At 40.4% G+C, this 18,068-nt stretch overlaps 1 protein-coding gene across 1 annotated transcript in view; it reads right to left on the reverse strand.

Annotated features, from left to right (window-relative positions):
* Positions 1-4,109: 4,109 nt before the first annotated feature.
* LOC138169492 (N-acylethanolamine-hydrolyzing acid amidase-like) overlaps positions 4,110-18,068 on the reverse strand; it is a 22,888-nt gene continuing 8,929 nt past the window's right edge. Inside the window, exons 5-10 of the mRNA XM_069099002.1 lie at positions 15,055-15,131; positions 12,114-12,283; positions 8,084-8,146; positions 7,006-7,072; positions 6,299-6,327; positions 4,110-4,524 (exon numbers count right to left, since the gene is read on the reverse strand). Of these exons, the coding sequence (XP_068955103.1) occupies positions 4,437-4,524; positions 6,299-6,327; positions 7,006-7,072; positions 8,084-8,146; positions 12,114-12,283; positions 15,055-15,131 (494 nt within the window). The 3' untranslated portion in view covers positions 4,110-4,436. The remainder of the gene's footprint in view (positions 4,525-6,298; positions 6,328-7,005; positions 7,073-8,083; positions 8,147-12,113; positions 12,284-15,054; positions 15,132-18,068) is intronic.

An 18,068-nucleotide genomic window follows, 5' to 3' on the forward strand; every position in this document is an offset into this window, starting at 1 on the left:
TCTGCTTTGCTCACAATAGATGAATACCTTTGGAAAGGGCTCCCCACCTCCCTTGTCCTATTGTGTGTAAAATAGCATCAGCCCCAACTTACTGAACCACACAGAATTCACCTGTTCTTCTATGGAGTGTTTGTGCCTTGGGGTCATGTTCTTCATCTCTTAGGACTAGAATGAAGGTTGAATCCCTGGAGGCAGCGAAACAGGTAAGCACATGTCCTTATACATCTAATGATATATATTGTACAATTAAACCCTATAGTTGAATCAAATATTTGTGCAACTTCTTCCTTTTTCCTTGAAATCCTGGACTGACTTGATCTCTCTCAATCTGCACAGTTCACACATCATTTCGTCCTGCTCCTCTGCAAAAACAATGGACAAACAACAATTCTTACTGAGCCAATACTGTCCTATATAGGATAAGCTCCTATAAAGATCTCAACTAGATAACTCCTGCTTTAATTCTCCTTAATATTCAGCCTATCCTTTAAGCTGCCACATTTAAGCAAATTCAACAATAACAAACATGTATTAAGGACCTGTTATTGGTGGGGGAGGGTTTTCCCTCATAAATGACTATGATGTAAAAACAAAAGGCAGTAATAAGGCTGTTATCTTGTTACCTTATCATTCTCTTCAGGAATTTGAGGGTCTACCTAAATGGTCCTCTTACTGCCTCATACAAAAATACTTCCATCTCCTATTTCTGTGCCTTTGCAAAGCCCTAATTTCCTTCAAAGTTCAGCTCAAGGTGGGTGGAACCAAGATGATGGAGAGAAGGCAGGGACTCCCCTGAGCCCCCTCAAAACCTCTCCAAACACCTTTAAATAATGCCACAAAGTAAATTCTGGAGTGGCAGAACCCACAAAAAGATGCAATGAAAAAATTTTTCAGCATAAGACAAGGTCAATAGGAAAAGTCTGCTGCACCAGGGTAAGAGTAGAGCATACTTCAGCCAGGACACACCCCACAAACCAGCAGTAGGCCTTGGGAGTGACTGAATCAGTGCTGGTTTCCAGACCTCTCAACCCACAGATGGTAAAAAAAAAAATGTCAGAAAACTGGTCAGAAGGAGATTACAGGAGTGCCTTTATTGGCAGCAGAAGCAGGACTCTGTTGCTTTGCCAATACTTGGAACTGGGTCACAGTCCATCATGAGGAAAAGCAGTAGTTCACCAAAGCCTGCTCTTGCAGACAAGCTGGGACCCTCGTCGCAGTTCCAGGGCAGAGAAGAGTGCATGTGGTCACTCACAAACCAGAGCGCAGGCCAGGAGAGTAGTAAACACACTTCTCCCCAGATCGCACCATCTTGGAGGAACAAAAATTGACGGGTCCCTAGAAGTATTTCTGAAAAATTGTACAAAAAAGATGAAGCTTGGAACAGAGCCTTGTCTACTCCAGAAGCAGATCATAGAGTTAAAAGTCAAGAAATAGGCTGGAAAAAATGAGCAAGCAGCAGAAAAAGATCCCGAGTATAAAAAGTTATGGTGAATTTATAGTCTTGTAGTTTAAAGTTTAGGATCTATTCTAAGAAAGAATATATCTTACTCTAATAATCCCTAAATATATGTACATGTTAATATATTAATTCCTATACTAATATTAGTTGACTAGACTGATTAAATGAATATTGATAGACAAATATAATGCTAATAATCACCACCTCTGGCTGAGGAAAAGGGGGGGCCACCAAATTACAGTCTTAAAAAATAAACTTCTTAGGAGAACTATTACAGACCAGTGTCTGCTTGGCTGTTTCTGTGTGTATAGCATGGTCTCTGAAGACATCTAGTGACTAAGTTGGAAATAGCACTACACTTATTCTGAAGTTTAGTGTAAAAAGGTCCATCAGGTCTGTGTCCCTCTCCTTCTCTCTCTCCCTCCCTCTCTCTTTCCCTGTATGTGTGTGTGTATAGAAAATTGTGTGCATAGACATAAGAAGGAAAAACCTTGCCAGCAAATGGTTCTCTGCCTTGATATTCAAAGGAAAATGCAAGGAAGGTTCCTAGCATATTGGGTGGACAATATGATCAACTTGATCAACTATGATCAACTTGTGGGAGGAAATGAAAGAGGATGGGCAGGTATGAATGAGGTGAATGAGGTGTGTTCTGTATCAGCATTGGGACTGCTGCCATCGATCATGTGCCAGGCCTAGCTGGAGTATCGGGGAAACACGGAACATTCACAAATTTATCAAAGATACCAAACAGCTTCCTGGTATCATTTTCCCTTTTGGGTTTAATTTGACAAAATCAATTCAGCAAATAATTCTCTTTTTTAAAAAATAAATTATTCATATCTTTTTGTTTTGTTTTGTTTTATCTTAACAAGATTTCTCCTAGTATCCCCCTTCCCAGAGAGCTATCTTCTATAGCAAATAATATTTAAAGGGGAAAAAAGGAAGAAGAAAAAAACAGCAAAATTGATAATAAATTGAAAGTGTCTGAAAATACAGCAAGGCACCACATCCTCAATCCTTGCAGAGAGTGGGGTAAGGATGTTTTCTCACATATCTTCTTCATAATTTGGGGGCAACATTTTTATTTGAGTCAATGGACATTTCTATGATGAACGGAAGGTTTTGGGGGCGGGCAGCTGTTCAGAGCTTCTGATATATGAAATGAAAACAAGAATGCTACAATAAGTAATTTTTTTTAAAGCAATTGGGGTTAAGTAACTTGCTCAAGGTTACACGGCCAGTTATTTCTGGGTGTGGTGCTAAGTATCTGAGTTCTAATTCGATCCTAGGTCTCCCTACTCTGGGGCCGGTGCTCTTACTCACTGCGCCACCTGGCTGCCCCCAATAAGTAATTTTTATTCACAATTCATGTAGCAACATATGGTTAAGCTTTTAAGGGCTACATAAATGGCTCCTTTCATCATCATTATTCCTAATATTAGTTGATATGATCACTGAGTTATAAGTCATTTTCTGAAAGCAGTAGTCAGTCAACAAACCCTTATTAAATGCCTACTATGTGCCAATGATATTTTAAAATATGGACTGACATCCAACAGAATTCTGAAATAAATGGAAATTAATGAAATTTCATTAATTTTAATTTTCTTATTAAATTAAAATTTTAAAATAAATGAAATTAAGAGAAATAGAAAAGATCAGTTGCACAGAAAACCCCCATAAAAGGTTATTTGAAGATTATCCAGAGTATCAGTGGGAAGTTTCCACATAGGTTGCATGGTCCCAATTCTCCTCAAAATGCATCACTTTCCATCATAACCTTCCCAAAGCAATTTACTTCCTCACCAGCTCATTTTAGAGATGAGGAGTCTAAGGAATGACAAAACAGCATTCTATAATGGAAAAATCCCTGAAACTGGAGTTTGGAAGACCTGAATTCAAATCATGTTTCAGAGAGACTTATTAGTTGCATAACCCTGAACCTTTCTGAGCCTTAATTTCCTCATGTATAAAATATGGGTAATAATACTGCCTATCTCACTAGACTATTATAAAGTTTAAATGAGATGATCTATTTGTGTTTTCTAAGCATTAAAATGCTAAGTAGATGCCAATTATAGTTATTACTTTTTCTTCATAATCACAAGAGAAAATCTTATAGTGTTGGGCCATGGCAATCATTGTGAAAATAGTTCTTTCAGGAAGAGCTCATTGGGATGGGGGTAGAAGGATAAACGTTGAAGAGGTTGGCCAGTCTTCCTTATTTTTTGCCCAAATCCCATTATGTCCTTTACCTATGACACTCTCATCAAACCCAGATGAAGATTCTATTGTAGACAGAACCTTTCATTAAAGAGAAGATGGGTCCCATTTGCTTCATTTACCTTTGGAGACTCAATTTTTGTTGAAATTATAAATTTTAATTCCATTACTGGGGAGAGGGGGAGTAAGAGAACTTGTTGAGATCATTCACTTAGGTCAAACACTGACATTTGTTTTGTTTTGTTTTTGTTTTGTTTTACCTTTTGTTCAGTGAGTAGCAATACATTTAAGTATATACACTTTTAATATTTGATTATCAAAAATTCAAGCTAAGCTAGATTTTGAAAAACTAGTCAGGGGTGATAAGGAAGATACACTTCACCTAACTTAATAATCTGCAAGGGTTAACTTTCTATCCCAATAATACCCAAAGAGTGGGAAGCTTAACATCCTGATTGTGACCCGTTTTTATGACCAAAATTTGTTTGTTCAGTAATTACAAAATGATAGATTTCCAGAAAATTTTACTCAAGGTCCCATAATATCAAACTCAAAGCATCATTGCTGGGTATGTGTGTTGGCACGGCTCACCACTGGAATGTTGGCCATAGCAGGGGATGGGGAGGGAAGGGATGAATAAAGTCATTACTTTTATAACATCCTCCCCTTGGAGGGACAAAACTAAGCCAATGAAACAGCTGGGACTTTTCCCAACAAATTCTTCATAGTTCAGCTGAATTCTTTCTTGGTTTTATTCACAACTTTCATTTGGGTTTCTGATTCGAGTCGTGTACTTGTCTGGGTCTGCTGCACTCATTATTGTAGTATAAACTGTTTTTCTGAAAGGAAAGAAAGGGGTTGGGGTTATAGATATAAATTATCTCCCTTGATCAAGTAAAAAGAGAGAGATCAACTGCTTGTTGGATAGAGCACTGACCTGGGGTCAGAAAGACCTGAGTTCAAATCCCACATCAAACCTTTCCTAGCTATTACCCTGGGCAGGTTGCTTAACCTCTGTCTGCCTCAGTTTCCCTCATTTACAAAGTGGGCATAAAAATAACACCTGGCTCCCTGTGTTGTTATGAAGATCAAATGAGATGATATTTGTCATATCCCTGGCAAACTTTAAAGCACTTATATACATAGACAGTTCTCACTTGACTTAAGTGGGACCTCCCTCTCTCTACAGAAACAATTTTTACTTTATGCATATTTGACTTCTGGTGAGAAAGGGAGGGAGGGAGACAGGAAGTAGACCCCATAAAGGGAGGGTGCCATCATATGGTTCAAAAAGTCCTGGGATGGAACAGGAGGAGCCTGGGCCTGGCCAAAACCAAGAGGAAGAACACTCTGGGGGCAGACATGTGGGGGCTAGACACAGACAGGAGATTGGTGACAGGTAGGGGTCAGAGGACAGATATGCAGTACCCAAGGACAAAGGACTGAAGAGACACATGGGGCACATGGGTAGCAAGTAGGGAGAATGGGACCAAAGTCTCATCTCTTTGCATTGGCGGTCTCAAAGCCAAGCCCCCCATCCTGAGGTGGTGGCGGGGAATGAATAGGGGATAAGGAAAGGTTTCCCTACGTGGTGGCATCTGAGCAAGGTTTTAAAGGAAGCTTATAATCCTAACAGGTGGAGGGGAGGAAGGAAAGTATTCCAGGCATAGGGGACAGTCAGAGAGCAGAGATTAGAAGGTCATCAATGGGAATAAGGACATTAGTTTGGGTTGAACAAAAAGTATGCATGAGGAGGAGTAAAGGGTTAGCCTTTCCATCCCAGAGATTCCTTTAAATTTGCTTTGTCCATCCTCTATGTTGACTTCTCTGTGTATAGGTTGTATATGCCAGTAAAATGAACGTTCTCCCAGGGCAGGACCTGTACCCTTAGAAGCTGTCTTGCCTTGCCCATTTTTAAATGGACCTTTGATTTCATTGCTACAGGGAACTGCAAAATAAGCTAAGTTCCCCTACTGATGGGGGTCAGCACGTTTGTCATCTTAGAAAGCTGCTTAGAATGCAAAGAGCTTCAGTGACTTGCCCAGAATGAAACAGCCAATATGTGTCAAAAGCAAAACTTGAATCCAAGTCTCCATGATTCATAAGCTGGCTCTCTGCTATGTCACAAAGAAGACACTCCATACGTTTTTGTTGAATTGTTAGAATATAAGTCACATCCACAGATATCAAACACAGAGTCATTGTTTTTGCAAATTTCAGGAGCCCACTAAGGAAGAGATGAGCATGTTCCCCACCTTAGAGGTAAAGAAACAAACTGGTTTCACTAATATGATACTTCTTTCCTTTTTTTTTTTTTGAGGGGGGAAAACAAGGCAATTGGGTTAAGTGCCTCGCCCAAGGTCACACAGCTAGTAAGTGTGTCTTTGAGGCCAGATTGAACTCAGGTCCTCATGACTCCAGAGCTGTATTCACTGCACCACCTAGCTTTTTTTTTTTCAAATTACATGTAAAAACAATTTTTAACTTTCCCATTAAAAAAAATTGAGTTTCAAATTTCCTCTGTCCTTCTTTCCCCTCTTCCTTCCCTGAGGTAGCAAACAATTAGATACATGTGCAGTTAGGCAAAACATATTTCCATTATATGGTACTTACTGATTCAGAATTGGACATATGGTCAAAATCTGTAAGAAAAATTAAAAATCCCATTACTGAAATTATTTAAAAAAAAAAAAACAACAGTTCTAAAACACCACTGGGCAAATTGACAAGATTTAGAGCAATGTTGGATAGTTAGGAAAAAAAGAAATCCTATATAGCTGGGGGGATTTTTATGATTGAAGTTACAAAAAGAAACTCGGAAAATCTTAGCCATTTTTTTTTTAAAGCAATTGGGGTTAAGTAACTTGCTCAAGGTTACACGGCCAGTTATTTCTGGGTGTGGTGCTGAGTATCTGAGCCCAGATTTGATCCAGGTCATCCCGACACTGGAGCTGGTGCTCTTACTCACTGAGCCACCTGGCCACCCCTAAGCAATTGGGGTTAAGTAACTTGCTCAAGGTTACACGGCCAGGTGTTTCTGGGTGGGTGCTAAGTGCTGAGCCCGGGATTCGATCTCCAGATCTTCTCAACACTGGAGCCGGTGCTCTTTCTCGCTGTGCTACCTGGCCGCCCCAGTCATTTTTCTTAAAAAAGAAAACTGAATAATTCTACACTAAGTTTCATCTCTCTCTTTCTGTCTCCTACCTTTAGTCTGCAAGTTCTACTCTTAAATTCTTGTAATTGATTTCTATTTCTTTCAAAATAGCTCAACTAATATGTGCAAAAGCTGAGCATTTCAATGTAAATTAAGCACCACCAACCTCATAAAGTTTATCCAAGTTGACATTTGCCTGTCCAGTTTCATTGACAGCCTTTATGGCAGGTATTCTGTGGGGAAAACCAAAAGAAGTCATCTGTTATTTTCAAAATCTCTAAGATACCATCACAAGTTTCTAAGTCACAGCTGCTATGCCAGTTAATTTTTTCCCATTCCCATTTTCCTCATTATGCCACCATATAAGGAAACCTTTCCTTATCCCCTGTTCATTTCCCACCACCACCTCAGGATGGGGGGCTTGGCTTTGAGACCTCCCGTGCAGAGAGAGGAGACCTTGGTCCCACTTTCCCCACTTGCTGTCCATGTGTCCCATGTGTCTCTTCAGTCCTTTGTCCTTGGGTACTGCATGTCTGTCCTCTGACCCCTACCTGTCACCAGTCTCCTGTCTGTGTCCAGCCCCTCCCGTCTGCCTCCAGCACATCCATCCTCTTGGTTTTGGCCAGGCCCCCGTGTGCTTCTCTTCCCACTCCAAGTCCAGGACCCAAGAAGTCCTTGTTGAACCATATGCTGACCCCCTCCCTTTACGGGGTCTATTTCCTATCTCCCTTTCTCACATCAGAGGGCAAATATGCATAAAGTAGAAATTGTTTTCTATAGAGAGAGGACTGTGGAATGGTCTCAACAGACACTGAGTCCAAAATGAGCTTCCCAAATAGGCCTGGAATCATGAAAAATAATAATGGAGAAATATGAGGTGTCCCTAGATGGCCTAGCATCATAAAGTCAAAGATGGACACTGGAGATGTTTGATGCAGCACAAATTATTAGCCTACTTCCAATGAGCTCTGCCCACAAATTCCTTGCAACTGCTAAAACCCAGCAAACCCAGAAGGCTGAACATCTATCTCTCCCACCAAGATAACACTTCTAAGGCACTCAGAGAGAAATTTCTATTTAATTTTGTTAGTTGGTCAAGTTACTACCCAAAGAAAATAGATATATATCTCTGGGGGATTTTCTTTCCTGATACCGTGAGCCACCCCAGGGATCAGAGAGAAAAGGGGAACATTGTTTTAATACACACAAAAACACTTCAATTGAAAAGCCCTATAGAAGCGCACCTTCGGTGATCACTCAGAGGGCATGGCTTCCAGTGGTCACAGTTTGTCTGTACTAGGAACCACCTACAACACAAAAAAGTGAAAAACAACCTGAGTTATTGTGGGCACTTATCAGAATTTCTATGTGGTAGTAACAAAAATTAGGAGGAAATGAAAAATAAATTGCATTCAAAACTGAAAAAATTAGTTTAAAAAATGGCTATATAGGCATCCTTAGGACTTACAGAAATACCACTTTAAGATACTCTTCACAGAAATTAATTGAAGACAAATAATCAGAAATATATTCAATATCTGTTCTCATGGTTAATCCATACAGATATGATAAAAGTGAAAATATCACTTAAATTAGTTTCAAGATTTAGTGACTTCAGGTTACTTTGAGTAATTTTTCAGTCATGAACAACTCTCCATGACCCCATTTGGGATTTTCTTGGCAGAGATACTAGAATAGTTTGCCATTTCCTTCTCCAGCCCATTTTACAGATGAAGAACTGAGGCAAACAAGGTTAAGTGACTTGCCAGGATCAAATAGCTAGTAAGTATCTGAGGCCACATTTGAACTCTCAAAAATGAGTCTTCTTGGACCCAGAACTCTGTCTACTGCACCACATAGCTGCCCCAGGACACTTTATAGAATTGGGCAAAATAATAACAAAATTCATTTGGAGGGATTTAAAAAATCTAGAAAAAGATGATGGGACAAATATCATCAAGTCATTCTCTGCACTCATTAGGGAAATCGTGCAAAATGCTTCAGGGTTGCCTAGAAACCTGGGTTACATGTCCATAAATCCCCTTTTCAATCCCCATTTATAAAATTCCATCTCCCACCATCATACCTTTGAATAGGCTGTTCCCCTTATCTCCACTCCAAATGGTCATATGGATTATTGGAGGTAGAGCGTTCCAAGCTCACATTGGTCTGATCAGCCACAGTCGGACACACAGTACCTTGACCCCAACATGGTGGTGTCATTTTGGTCCTCTTTGAGAACACAGGACAATAACCAACCAGCTCCCTTGCCTAGGATGCACCGCTACCCTCTGCTGCTCCTAAGAATCCCTAGCCTCTTTCAAGGGTCGTTATCTTTTCCACATAGCAACTTTCCCCATTGTGGCTTTGATATATGGTGGGTCAGCATAAGAAATCAAATGGGAATTTGGGGGGAGTTTTGCAGAGGCTGCAGATGACACAGAACAAGTTTAGAAATTCAGGAATGCATAAAATATATGTATAGTATTGTATGATACCAACATATTTTATCTTTTAATACTGCAAACACCCCATAAAAGAAAAAGAAAAAGGGGCGGCCAGGTGGCTCAGCGAGTAAGAGCACTGGCTCCAGTGTCGGGATGACCTGGATCAAATCCGGGCTCAGATACTCAGCACCACACCCAGAAATAACTGGCCGTGTAACCTTGAGCAAGTTACTTAACCCCTATTGCTTAAAAAAAAAAAAAAAGAAAAGGAAAAAAAAATCCAGACTCCTCTGGTATGAAGGGAGGACCAAAAATCTTTATGAAAATTTTCCAGATCATAGAAGAGGAGGGGGAACGCCATACCCTAGCACTCTCCCCACTCCCTGTGATGTAGAAGTGATAACTGTATCTTCTTTCCTAAGCCTTTCATGATGCCCAAAGTGGATAGCACCTTTCCCCTACTAAAATTACTTTGTATTTACTTATTTGGATATATATTGCGTTCCCCCCCAGCGCCAATGTGAAATGTAAGCTCTTTGAGGTCAAGAAAGGTTTCTTTTTTTTCTTTCTCTATATCCTCAGAACTTAGCACAATGATCTACACATGATAGGTACTTTAATAAATGTCTGTTGGAACAAATTGAAAGTAGCTGTTATCTATATACATGACACAGGCTTGTTCCTGATCTAGACGAGAAGGTAAACGGACTCAAAAAGTACCTCTTTAATTCTCTGGTTCATGAGGGAGAAGTATATTCCTTTAAAAAATATATAACAAACACCATCCAATACCAGAGAGTGTTGTATCAAGCAGGCCAATCTGTGTGTTCCCCTCCCATCCAGATATCAAGACAGCTGGTTGCCAGCTTATGCCTCAGACGGCACAGTAGACAGAGTGCTGAGCCTGGAGTCAGGAAGACCTGAATTCAAATCCAACCTCAGATACTTAGTTGTGTGACCTTGGGCAAGTCACTTAACCCTGTTTGCCTCAGTTTCCTCATCTGTAAAATGAACTGCAGAAGGAAATGGCAAACCACTTCAAATATCTTTGCCAAGAAAACCCCACATGGGGTCATGAAGAATTCAGCAACAATAACAATAACAGTCCATTGAAGGCAGAGGCATCGATAGAAACCCTTGTTGGGTTATCTTTTCCCAGTCCTACTCCCTATCTCTACAGACAGATAGCTATGGAGTTTTAATCAGGATGGGGACTACACATATGATTTCTTTGGCACAGGGAATTCTTGAGTGAGGAAGCTCCCTCTGGTCTCCTTCTTTAGCGATTTATAGCTTTAGAGAGTGGTCAAAGAAGTTAAGTTACTAATGTATATGTCAGAGATAGGACTTGAAGCCTGTGATCAAGCTGACTCTGACACCAGGTCTCTGTCTACTAAACCACACTGCCTAATCTAAGTTTAATAAAAGCTTCAAATAGCAGAGTAAGGAGAGTGAAAAATTAAAGGAATAAAGCTTCCAATGCCAACTGCTTTGGCTGCAATTAACAGGGCATAATTCTGCCCTCCCCCCCCCCACTCCATTCCTCTTCCCCTTCCCCAGTTAGAGGAGAAGCAGGAATCGACTGTTTAGACAATTCAACTTAACTATCCCAGCAATGGTACTGGGGGGGCGGGGAGGAAGAAAGGGTCTGTGAACTAACTGGTTCTGGACGTAGCCTCCCCCACACTGACTCTTTGGCTGCTGTTTAATTCATCCAGTCTGTGCAGGGGTTGGTCCCTGAGAATATCATTCCTCTCTTCTTCCTCTGTAGATCTCCACCCAAATCCTTTACCCGCCTCAGGTTTCTGACTTTCTTCACATTAGTCTGCTTCTTATAATACAGTGCTACTCTTTCTTCTTCCTTACTGTTCTATTTATTCTATTCTGAAGAAGCTAGGTTCTTTCAGAATCATATTCCAGTGGAGGGTTCCATCTCACCAAGGCTCTTATGTTGGGGTCTCTTGTTCCCTTTGTTACCCATACTCTTTACATGTATAAGCGTATGTCATATTTACATGTATCTTGGCATATATGTACATATGTGTGCACATGCATGTGCACACACATGTATATTTGTAGACACACATATATGGCAGCTAGATAGCATGGTGGGTAGAGTGCCATGTGCCTGAGGAGCTGTGGAGGGGACTGGGAAAAGATAACCCAACAAGAGAAAAGGAAGGTTTTCCTCAAGTCATGAAAAAGTGAAGTCTATGAAAGAGAGAGAGAGAGAGATTGTTATTTAATATTGTTCCAGATATATACGCATTCTAGAATATTGTATGTATGTAGATCATATCCTAGACTTACTTTCTTTTGAATTCAGAGGGAGAGACAGAGACACAGATATAGAGACAGACAGAGACAGAGAGACCTACAAAGACAGAGACAGAGAGTGAGAAAGAGATGTAGAGAAAGAGAAGTTATAGAAAAGAAAGCCAGTAGTCAGCTATGTGGAAACCCAGTACATTCCATTTTGTGGTTTGAGTATTTTTTTTTACATCTTGGCAACTGTGTCAGCTGATGCTACTGCTTGCCTTGCCTGGTATCAGAGGACCCCCAGCACCCACATTCTCTGGGGCCTTTTTCTCACTGGCTTCACTCACTCAGCCCATGAGCAGGACCAGAAAAATTTTCTGGCATGCTTATCACTTTGACTATTACTAAATTATCAATTGTTATAATTTTTAGGGTCTGTAAGGACTCATCAAAATTTATGTGATATATTTGTAAAAAACTCCACTTAGTTCCCAGTATTAATTGTGAATCGTGTTAATCCAAGCCAGGTAACCAAAGCTGAAAGAAGGAAGTTCTTGGTTTGACTTACTCTCTCTCTGGATTAAGAAGCCAAATATCCACGGGGCCAACTCTGTTCCTTGAGATGACTGCCCCTTCCCGGTCAGACACACCTCCAATGATACAATAAACATTCGTAATAAGGGGAGTCTCTGACAGTCTTTGAACAGCATCATCAAAGTTCTGGGCTTCTTCTAGGGTCTAACCAAAAAGATGAATGCAAATTATTAGGAGAGAAAGGCTGACTGTGCCTCAGTGATGGCCTGATAGAAAGTTGCATGGCCCTAATGAAGGTAAGCCCAGTGGACTATGGGGGGCCCACCCCGTCAACCTTCAACCGAGACAAGAAGCATGTTGTATTCTTTGACTTGATGGAGTTTTCCATCCACCCTGGCTACCTCACCTTCCTCCGCTCCTCTTCATCCCCCATGGAAACAGCAGATCTCTGGAGTCTGTGCCCAGCCCATCGGGAAGTTAATGTGCTCATCTTTGGAATATCTACCTGGACGTTCTAGCTGCTTAGAGTAGAGACTAAGTGTGCAGGGTACTCTTGGGTGCCTGCTTCAGTGTAATGCTCAGAACTGGAGGGTTTAGATGAATAATCCCTTTACTAAGAACATTCTGATACTCTCAGGAAGGGATGTGAGAACAGAACAAGCAGTCATTTAGCGCTTGCTTTGCGCTAAGAACTCGATAAATAAGTGCTTGACAAACATTAGGTCTGTTGATTCTCACAATAACACTCAGGGAGATGCTGTTATTGCCACCATTTTATAGAAAAGGAAACTGAGGCAGGAGCTTTGCCCAGAGTCACAGAAAGAGTGAGAGTGTCTGAGGACAGATTTGTGCTCAGGTCTTCCTGTCTCCAGGCTCAATGGTAATAGCTGCCTCAGGTAGAAGCTGGTAGTAAAAAAGAAGATGTTTAAACAGAAGTTCAAGATGATAAAAACAATTAAAAGGTTAAAAGCAATCAGGAGATTCCCTGAGGAACTCCTCAAACCCAAATCCTAAAAATTTCTTTCATATTTTTTTTTGCTTTTTGTAGGGGCATTTGGGGTTAAGTGATTTGCCCAAGGTCACATGGCTAGTTTTTTGTGTTGTGTCTGAGGTCAGATTTGAACTCAGGTCCTCCTGACTCTAGGGCCAGTGCTCTATTCACTGCACCACCTAGCTGTCCCCATATTTTTCTTTTTTTTTTGCCTTTTGGAGGGCAATTAAGTAATTTGCCCAAGGTTACACGGCTAGCTTTTTTGTGTGGGTGTTAAGTGTTTGAGGCCAGAACCAAACTCAGGACCTCCTGACTCCGGGGCCAGCACTTTACTCACTGCACCACCTAGTCGCCCCTCCCATATTTCTTTACCCACAGCTGGGTCCTAGTTCAATCTACCCAAAGCAAAGTTGATACCAACTCCCCCAGGTGTGTACCACAACCCCCTAGCTTGCAAGTGTCCCAGCTGGTATTGTGGAGGTAAGAGTTCACTCATGCACACTACCTGGACTTACAACACCGAGTTAGTGCAAACGAGCCAACTATATGTAAGGAGCCCCAGACCAGATTTCACCTACAAACCCCATCCAGTTGTCCATCTACGATATCTTGACCTTTGCCTGTGGCTGTGTTCAATCTTGCTCCCCTTCCCAATTCTACTTTCTACCTCTTGTTCTGGTCATAATAACCCAATCAAAAGAACTATTGCTTCTGGAAAGGATGTCAGCTGAATGCCATATAGATAAGCTTATCATCCCTATGATGTCCCAGACTGATATTCTCTCTTCTTGCCATCACTCCCCTATGCGTGTTGTTCCCCCCCCCCCCATTAGAATGTAATCTCCTTGAAGGGAAGGATTGTGTTTCTTTTTGAATTTATAACCCCAGCAACTTAGCACAGAGCCTAGCACATGTTTAATAAATGCTTTTCATAGTCATAGTATTTGTATTTCTGAACATTTTTATGTAAACTGTTTTGTTTTGTTTTTTGCAAATCAGATTATATCTTGCATACAGTAGGGGAACTTGATTTTTAAAGGAATCCTGCCATGACTTCTTTTGAAGTTTTAAATAATCACTTCTCCTTTTTTTGGTTTATACATTCATATTTTAATAAATATGGTAGACTTCTTAGAGTGGGGTAAATCTGTATCTATAGAGTACAGAAAGAACTAAGGATGTTGGTCATTTACCTTTCTTCTTCCAAACACATGCTCATTTTGTAATTTTCTTCTGAAAATATGGGAACCATGACTGAATTAATGCTCCATATATGGTGCAATCCATCCATAATAGAATGGGTCTGCTAGAAAAATCTCTTGGATGTAGACTCTGAGTCACTAAAAAGCTGCCATTTACTCTCCCAGAAACTCAGTCTCCATATCTGAAAAGGAAGGGACTTTAGGGGAGGCTAGGTGGTGCAGTGAATAGAGCACCGGCCCTGAAGTCAGGAGGACGTGAGTTCAAATTCAGCCTCAGACACTTAACACAAAAACTAGCCATGTGTGACTTTGGGCAAGTCACTTAACACCAATTGCCCTCCAAAAAAAAAGCAAAAAAAAAAACAAAAAGAAAAGTAAGGGACTTGGGACAGATTATCACTGAGGTCCCTTCCTGTCTAAAGCTCTAAGATTGCTGTTGTTCCGTCATTTTAGTTGTATCCGACTCTTCATGACCCCATTTGGGGTTTTCTTGGCCAAGATACTGGAGTAATTTACTATTTCCCTCTCCAGCTCATTTTATAGGTAAAGAAGTCAAAACAAACAGGGTTAAATGACTTGTCCAAAATCCCACAGCTAATAAGTGGCTGGGGCTAGATTTGAATTCAGAAAGAGGAGTCTTCTTAATTTAAAGCCCAGTGCTCTATCTACTATGCCATCTAGTTGCCCCCCACATATATGGAAATGCTAGTTTTATTTAATGTTTGTTAAGTTCCTATTTTTTAATTTAATAAACAAGTAATGGGAATGGAGAATATACTCACATTCCTGAAAACCCAGCTGATGGGAAGATGTCTTTTGACAAGAGCAGCCACTGCATTCTCCCACCATAAACCTTTGTCTGAAAAATTAGGAAAAACATATTATGACCAATCAATCAACCGGGGGGGGGTGTTTACCAAGAAACCAGAATTACCAAACATCATGCTAGATAGTGGAAACACAAAGAGAAAGATCAGACAGCCCCTACCCTCAAGGACTTTACATTCTACCCTATAGAAATGTTAGGATAAAATGAAAATTTTCTGACAATTCTATGCTAACTTCCAAGAGACATTACTTTTAAGATCCTCTGAATCAAATCTTCATTTTTTGCCCATGTTTCATGCTGTCCAAACTGGGGGGAGCATGGACCTCAGCATCAGGTGAAGGGAATGTAATATCATCTTAACCCTACCCCATTTCTGTCTGCTGTCTGTCTCTGTCTCTCTCCCTCAATCTTTCTCTCTTTCTTCCTCTCAGTTTCTCTTTCCCTCTTTCAGTCTTTCTCTCCATTAAGATATATACATATACATACATATGTGTACATTCAATAGTCTCATGACCATGAGAAATGCAACAGTTTACAGAAGTTGTATACCAGCCTAGACAACTCCATCGTTTGGTGTAGCGTGCATCATTAGTAACAGTAAATGAAATTGAATGTAATGGAACATTATTGTACTATAAGAAAAAGAGACCAAGGAAGATTTATATGAACTGATGCAGAGTGAAGTGAGCAGAACCAGGAAAACAATAGACACATAATTATTATAATATGGAAATGGAAAGAACCACAAAGCCATTCAATGGAATGCTGTGACAACACCTCACTCCCCAACATGTTCTTTTCAATCTAGTAACACTGGCCTCCTGAACTGTTCCATGAGGAAGACACTCCATCTCCTGACTCCAAGCATTTTCTCTGGCTGTCTCCCATGTCTGGAACACTCTCCCTCCTCTGCTCCAACTACTGACTTCCCTGGCTTCAAGTCCCAACTAAATCGCAGATTTCTACAAGAATGCAGAATGTAAGCTTCTTGAAGATGAAGACTGTTTCATTTTGGTGTCTTTGTACTTTTCCCCCTCAGCACCCAGCATAGAGTAAACACAAAGGATGTTAGATGATAGATGATAGATAAGTCGATATCTTCAGCACTTAACACAATTCTTTTTATACCACACTTGCTCAAATGTTTTTTGATGAGTACATAAAATGTGCCTGGTCCCAAGATTCCACCAACTTCTGCCTTGCCCATCAGGCAGGGCAAAGGACTGGATAGGTGCTTTTCCACTACATTAGAAATTGATGTGGAAATCAATATTCACTTTACTACTGTGAAGGGAATAAACAGTCTGCTCTCCTATGGTTCTGTAGACAAGGATTGTGTTTCTCAGCTATAGGCTCTCAAAGCCCTTGACCACCATTCCCACTCCCTCATAACATTCGATATCAGCCTCATCCTACTGGCAGCCCTGTCCCACTCTCTCTTATTTTTCCCCTGTGGCCACCTTGTTCTACTATTAACAAACTTTCCTTCATGATAGACCTGTACCCTCCCCCTAAAAACTTTTTTTGTTTATATTCATAATACAGAAATTTTCTATATATATTTTGTGTTTCTTTTTATTAATTTTCCAAATGCTTTATTAATTTCTGATTTATATCATTCATTTCTGCCAGATTTTGAGTTACAAATTTCCTCCCCATTTTTCCCATACCCACTGCCCCAAAATAGCAGTCCTACAGGATATTCCCTCCTACAATCTGCTCTCTCCCATATTTTCTCCCATACCCCTTTCGACTTTTCCAGTGGATCTCTATGCCCCAGTGCCTGTATATCTTATTTCCCAATTACATGTAAAATAGTATTAATAATAATATATATTTGAATATTTGATTTTAAAACTTTGAATTCCAGATTCATTCCCTTCCTCCTTTGATGCCCACCCTTAGTGGGAAGATAAGCAGTTCAGTATAGGTTGTACATGTGTTCCTAATGCAAAACAATAACATAGTAGATATATTGTAAAAGACTGACTATATTTCCCTCCCTCCTATCCCACCTCCCACTTGTTCTATTCTCTACTTTGATCCCATCCCTTTTCAAAAGTGGGTGCTCCCAACTTCCCTCCCCCCCAGCCTGCCCTCCCTTCCATCACCCCCCCTCTCATCGCCTTCTCCCCCTACTCTCCTGGAGGGTGAGATACCCTAGTTAGTGTGTATTTCATTCCCTCCCCAAGCCAAATTCAATGAGAATAAGGTTGACCCATTCCCTTTTGCCTTCCTATTCTTCCCCTCCATTGTAACCATTTTCCCTTTCCTCTTCTATATGAGATAGTTTACCCCATTCTGTCTTTCCCCATCTCCTCTCATTATATTCCTCTCTCACCTCTTAATTTTACCTTTTAAGTATCATCCCTTCCTGTTAAATTGGTCTTATGCCCTCTATCTATGTATACCTGTAAACATATACACATATTCACATATGTATTCATATGCCCATATACCCTCATATATAGACATATATTTCTATTCCCTTCAACTACTGTGAAAAGTTTCATAAGTTACAATTATTGTTTTTCCATGTAGGAATGTTAATAGTTCAACTTTGATAAGTTCCTTATGATTTCTTTTCCCTGTTTACCTTCTCATGCTTCTCTTGCTCCTTGTATCTGAATGTCAAATTTTCTATTCAACTCTGGTTTTTTCATCAAGAATGCTTGAAAGTCCTCTATTCTAATGAATGACCATATCTTCCCCTGAAACATGATACTCAGTTTTGCTGGGTAGGTGACTCTTGGGTTTAATCCCAGCTCCTTTGCCCACTGGAATATCATATTCCAAGCCCTTCGATCCCTCAGTGTAGAAGCTGCCAGATCCTGGGTTATGCTGATTGTGTTTCCACAATATTCAAATTGTTTCTTCCTGGCTGCTTGTAATATTCTCTCCTTGATCTGGGAATTCTGGAACCTGGCTATAATATTCCTAGGAGTTTTATTTTTGGAATCTTTTTCA

The sequence above is a fragment of the Petaurus breviceps genome, unplaced genomic scaffold (genome assembly GCF_028583685.1).
Source record: "Petaurus breviceps papuanus isolate PSGF00001 unplaced genomic scaffold, PetGlider_PUasm1.0 126, whole genome shotgun sequence".
Classification (NCBI taxonomy): Eukaryota; Metazoa; Chordata; class Mammalia; order Diprotodontia; family Petauridae; genus Petaurus; species Petaurus breviceps.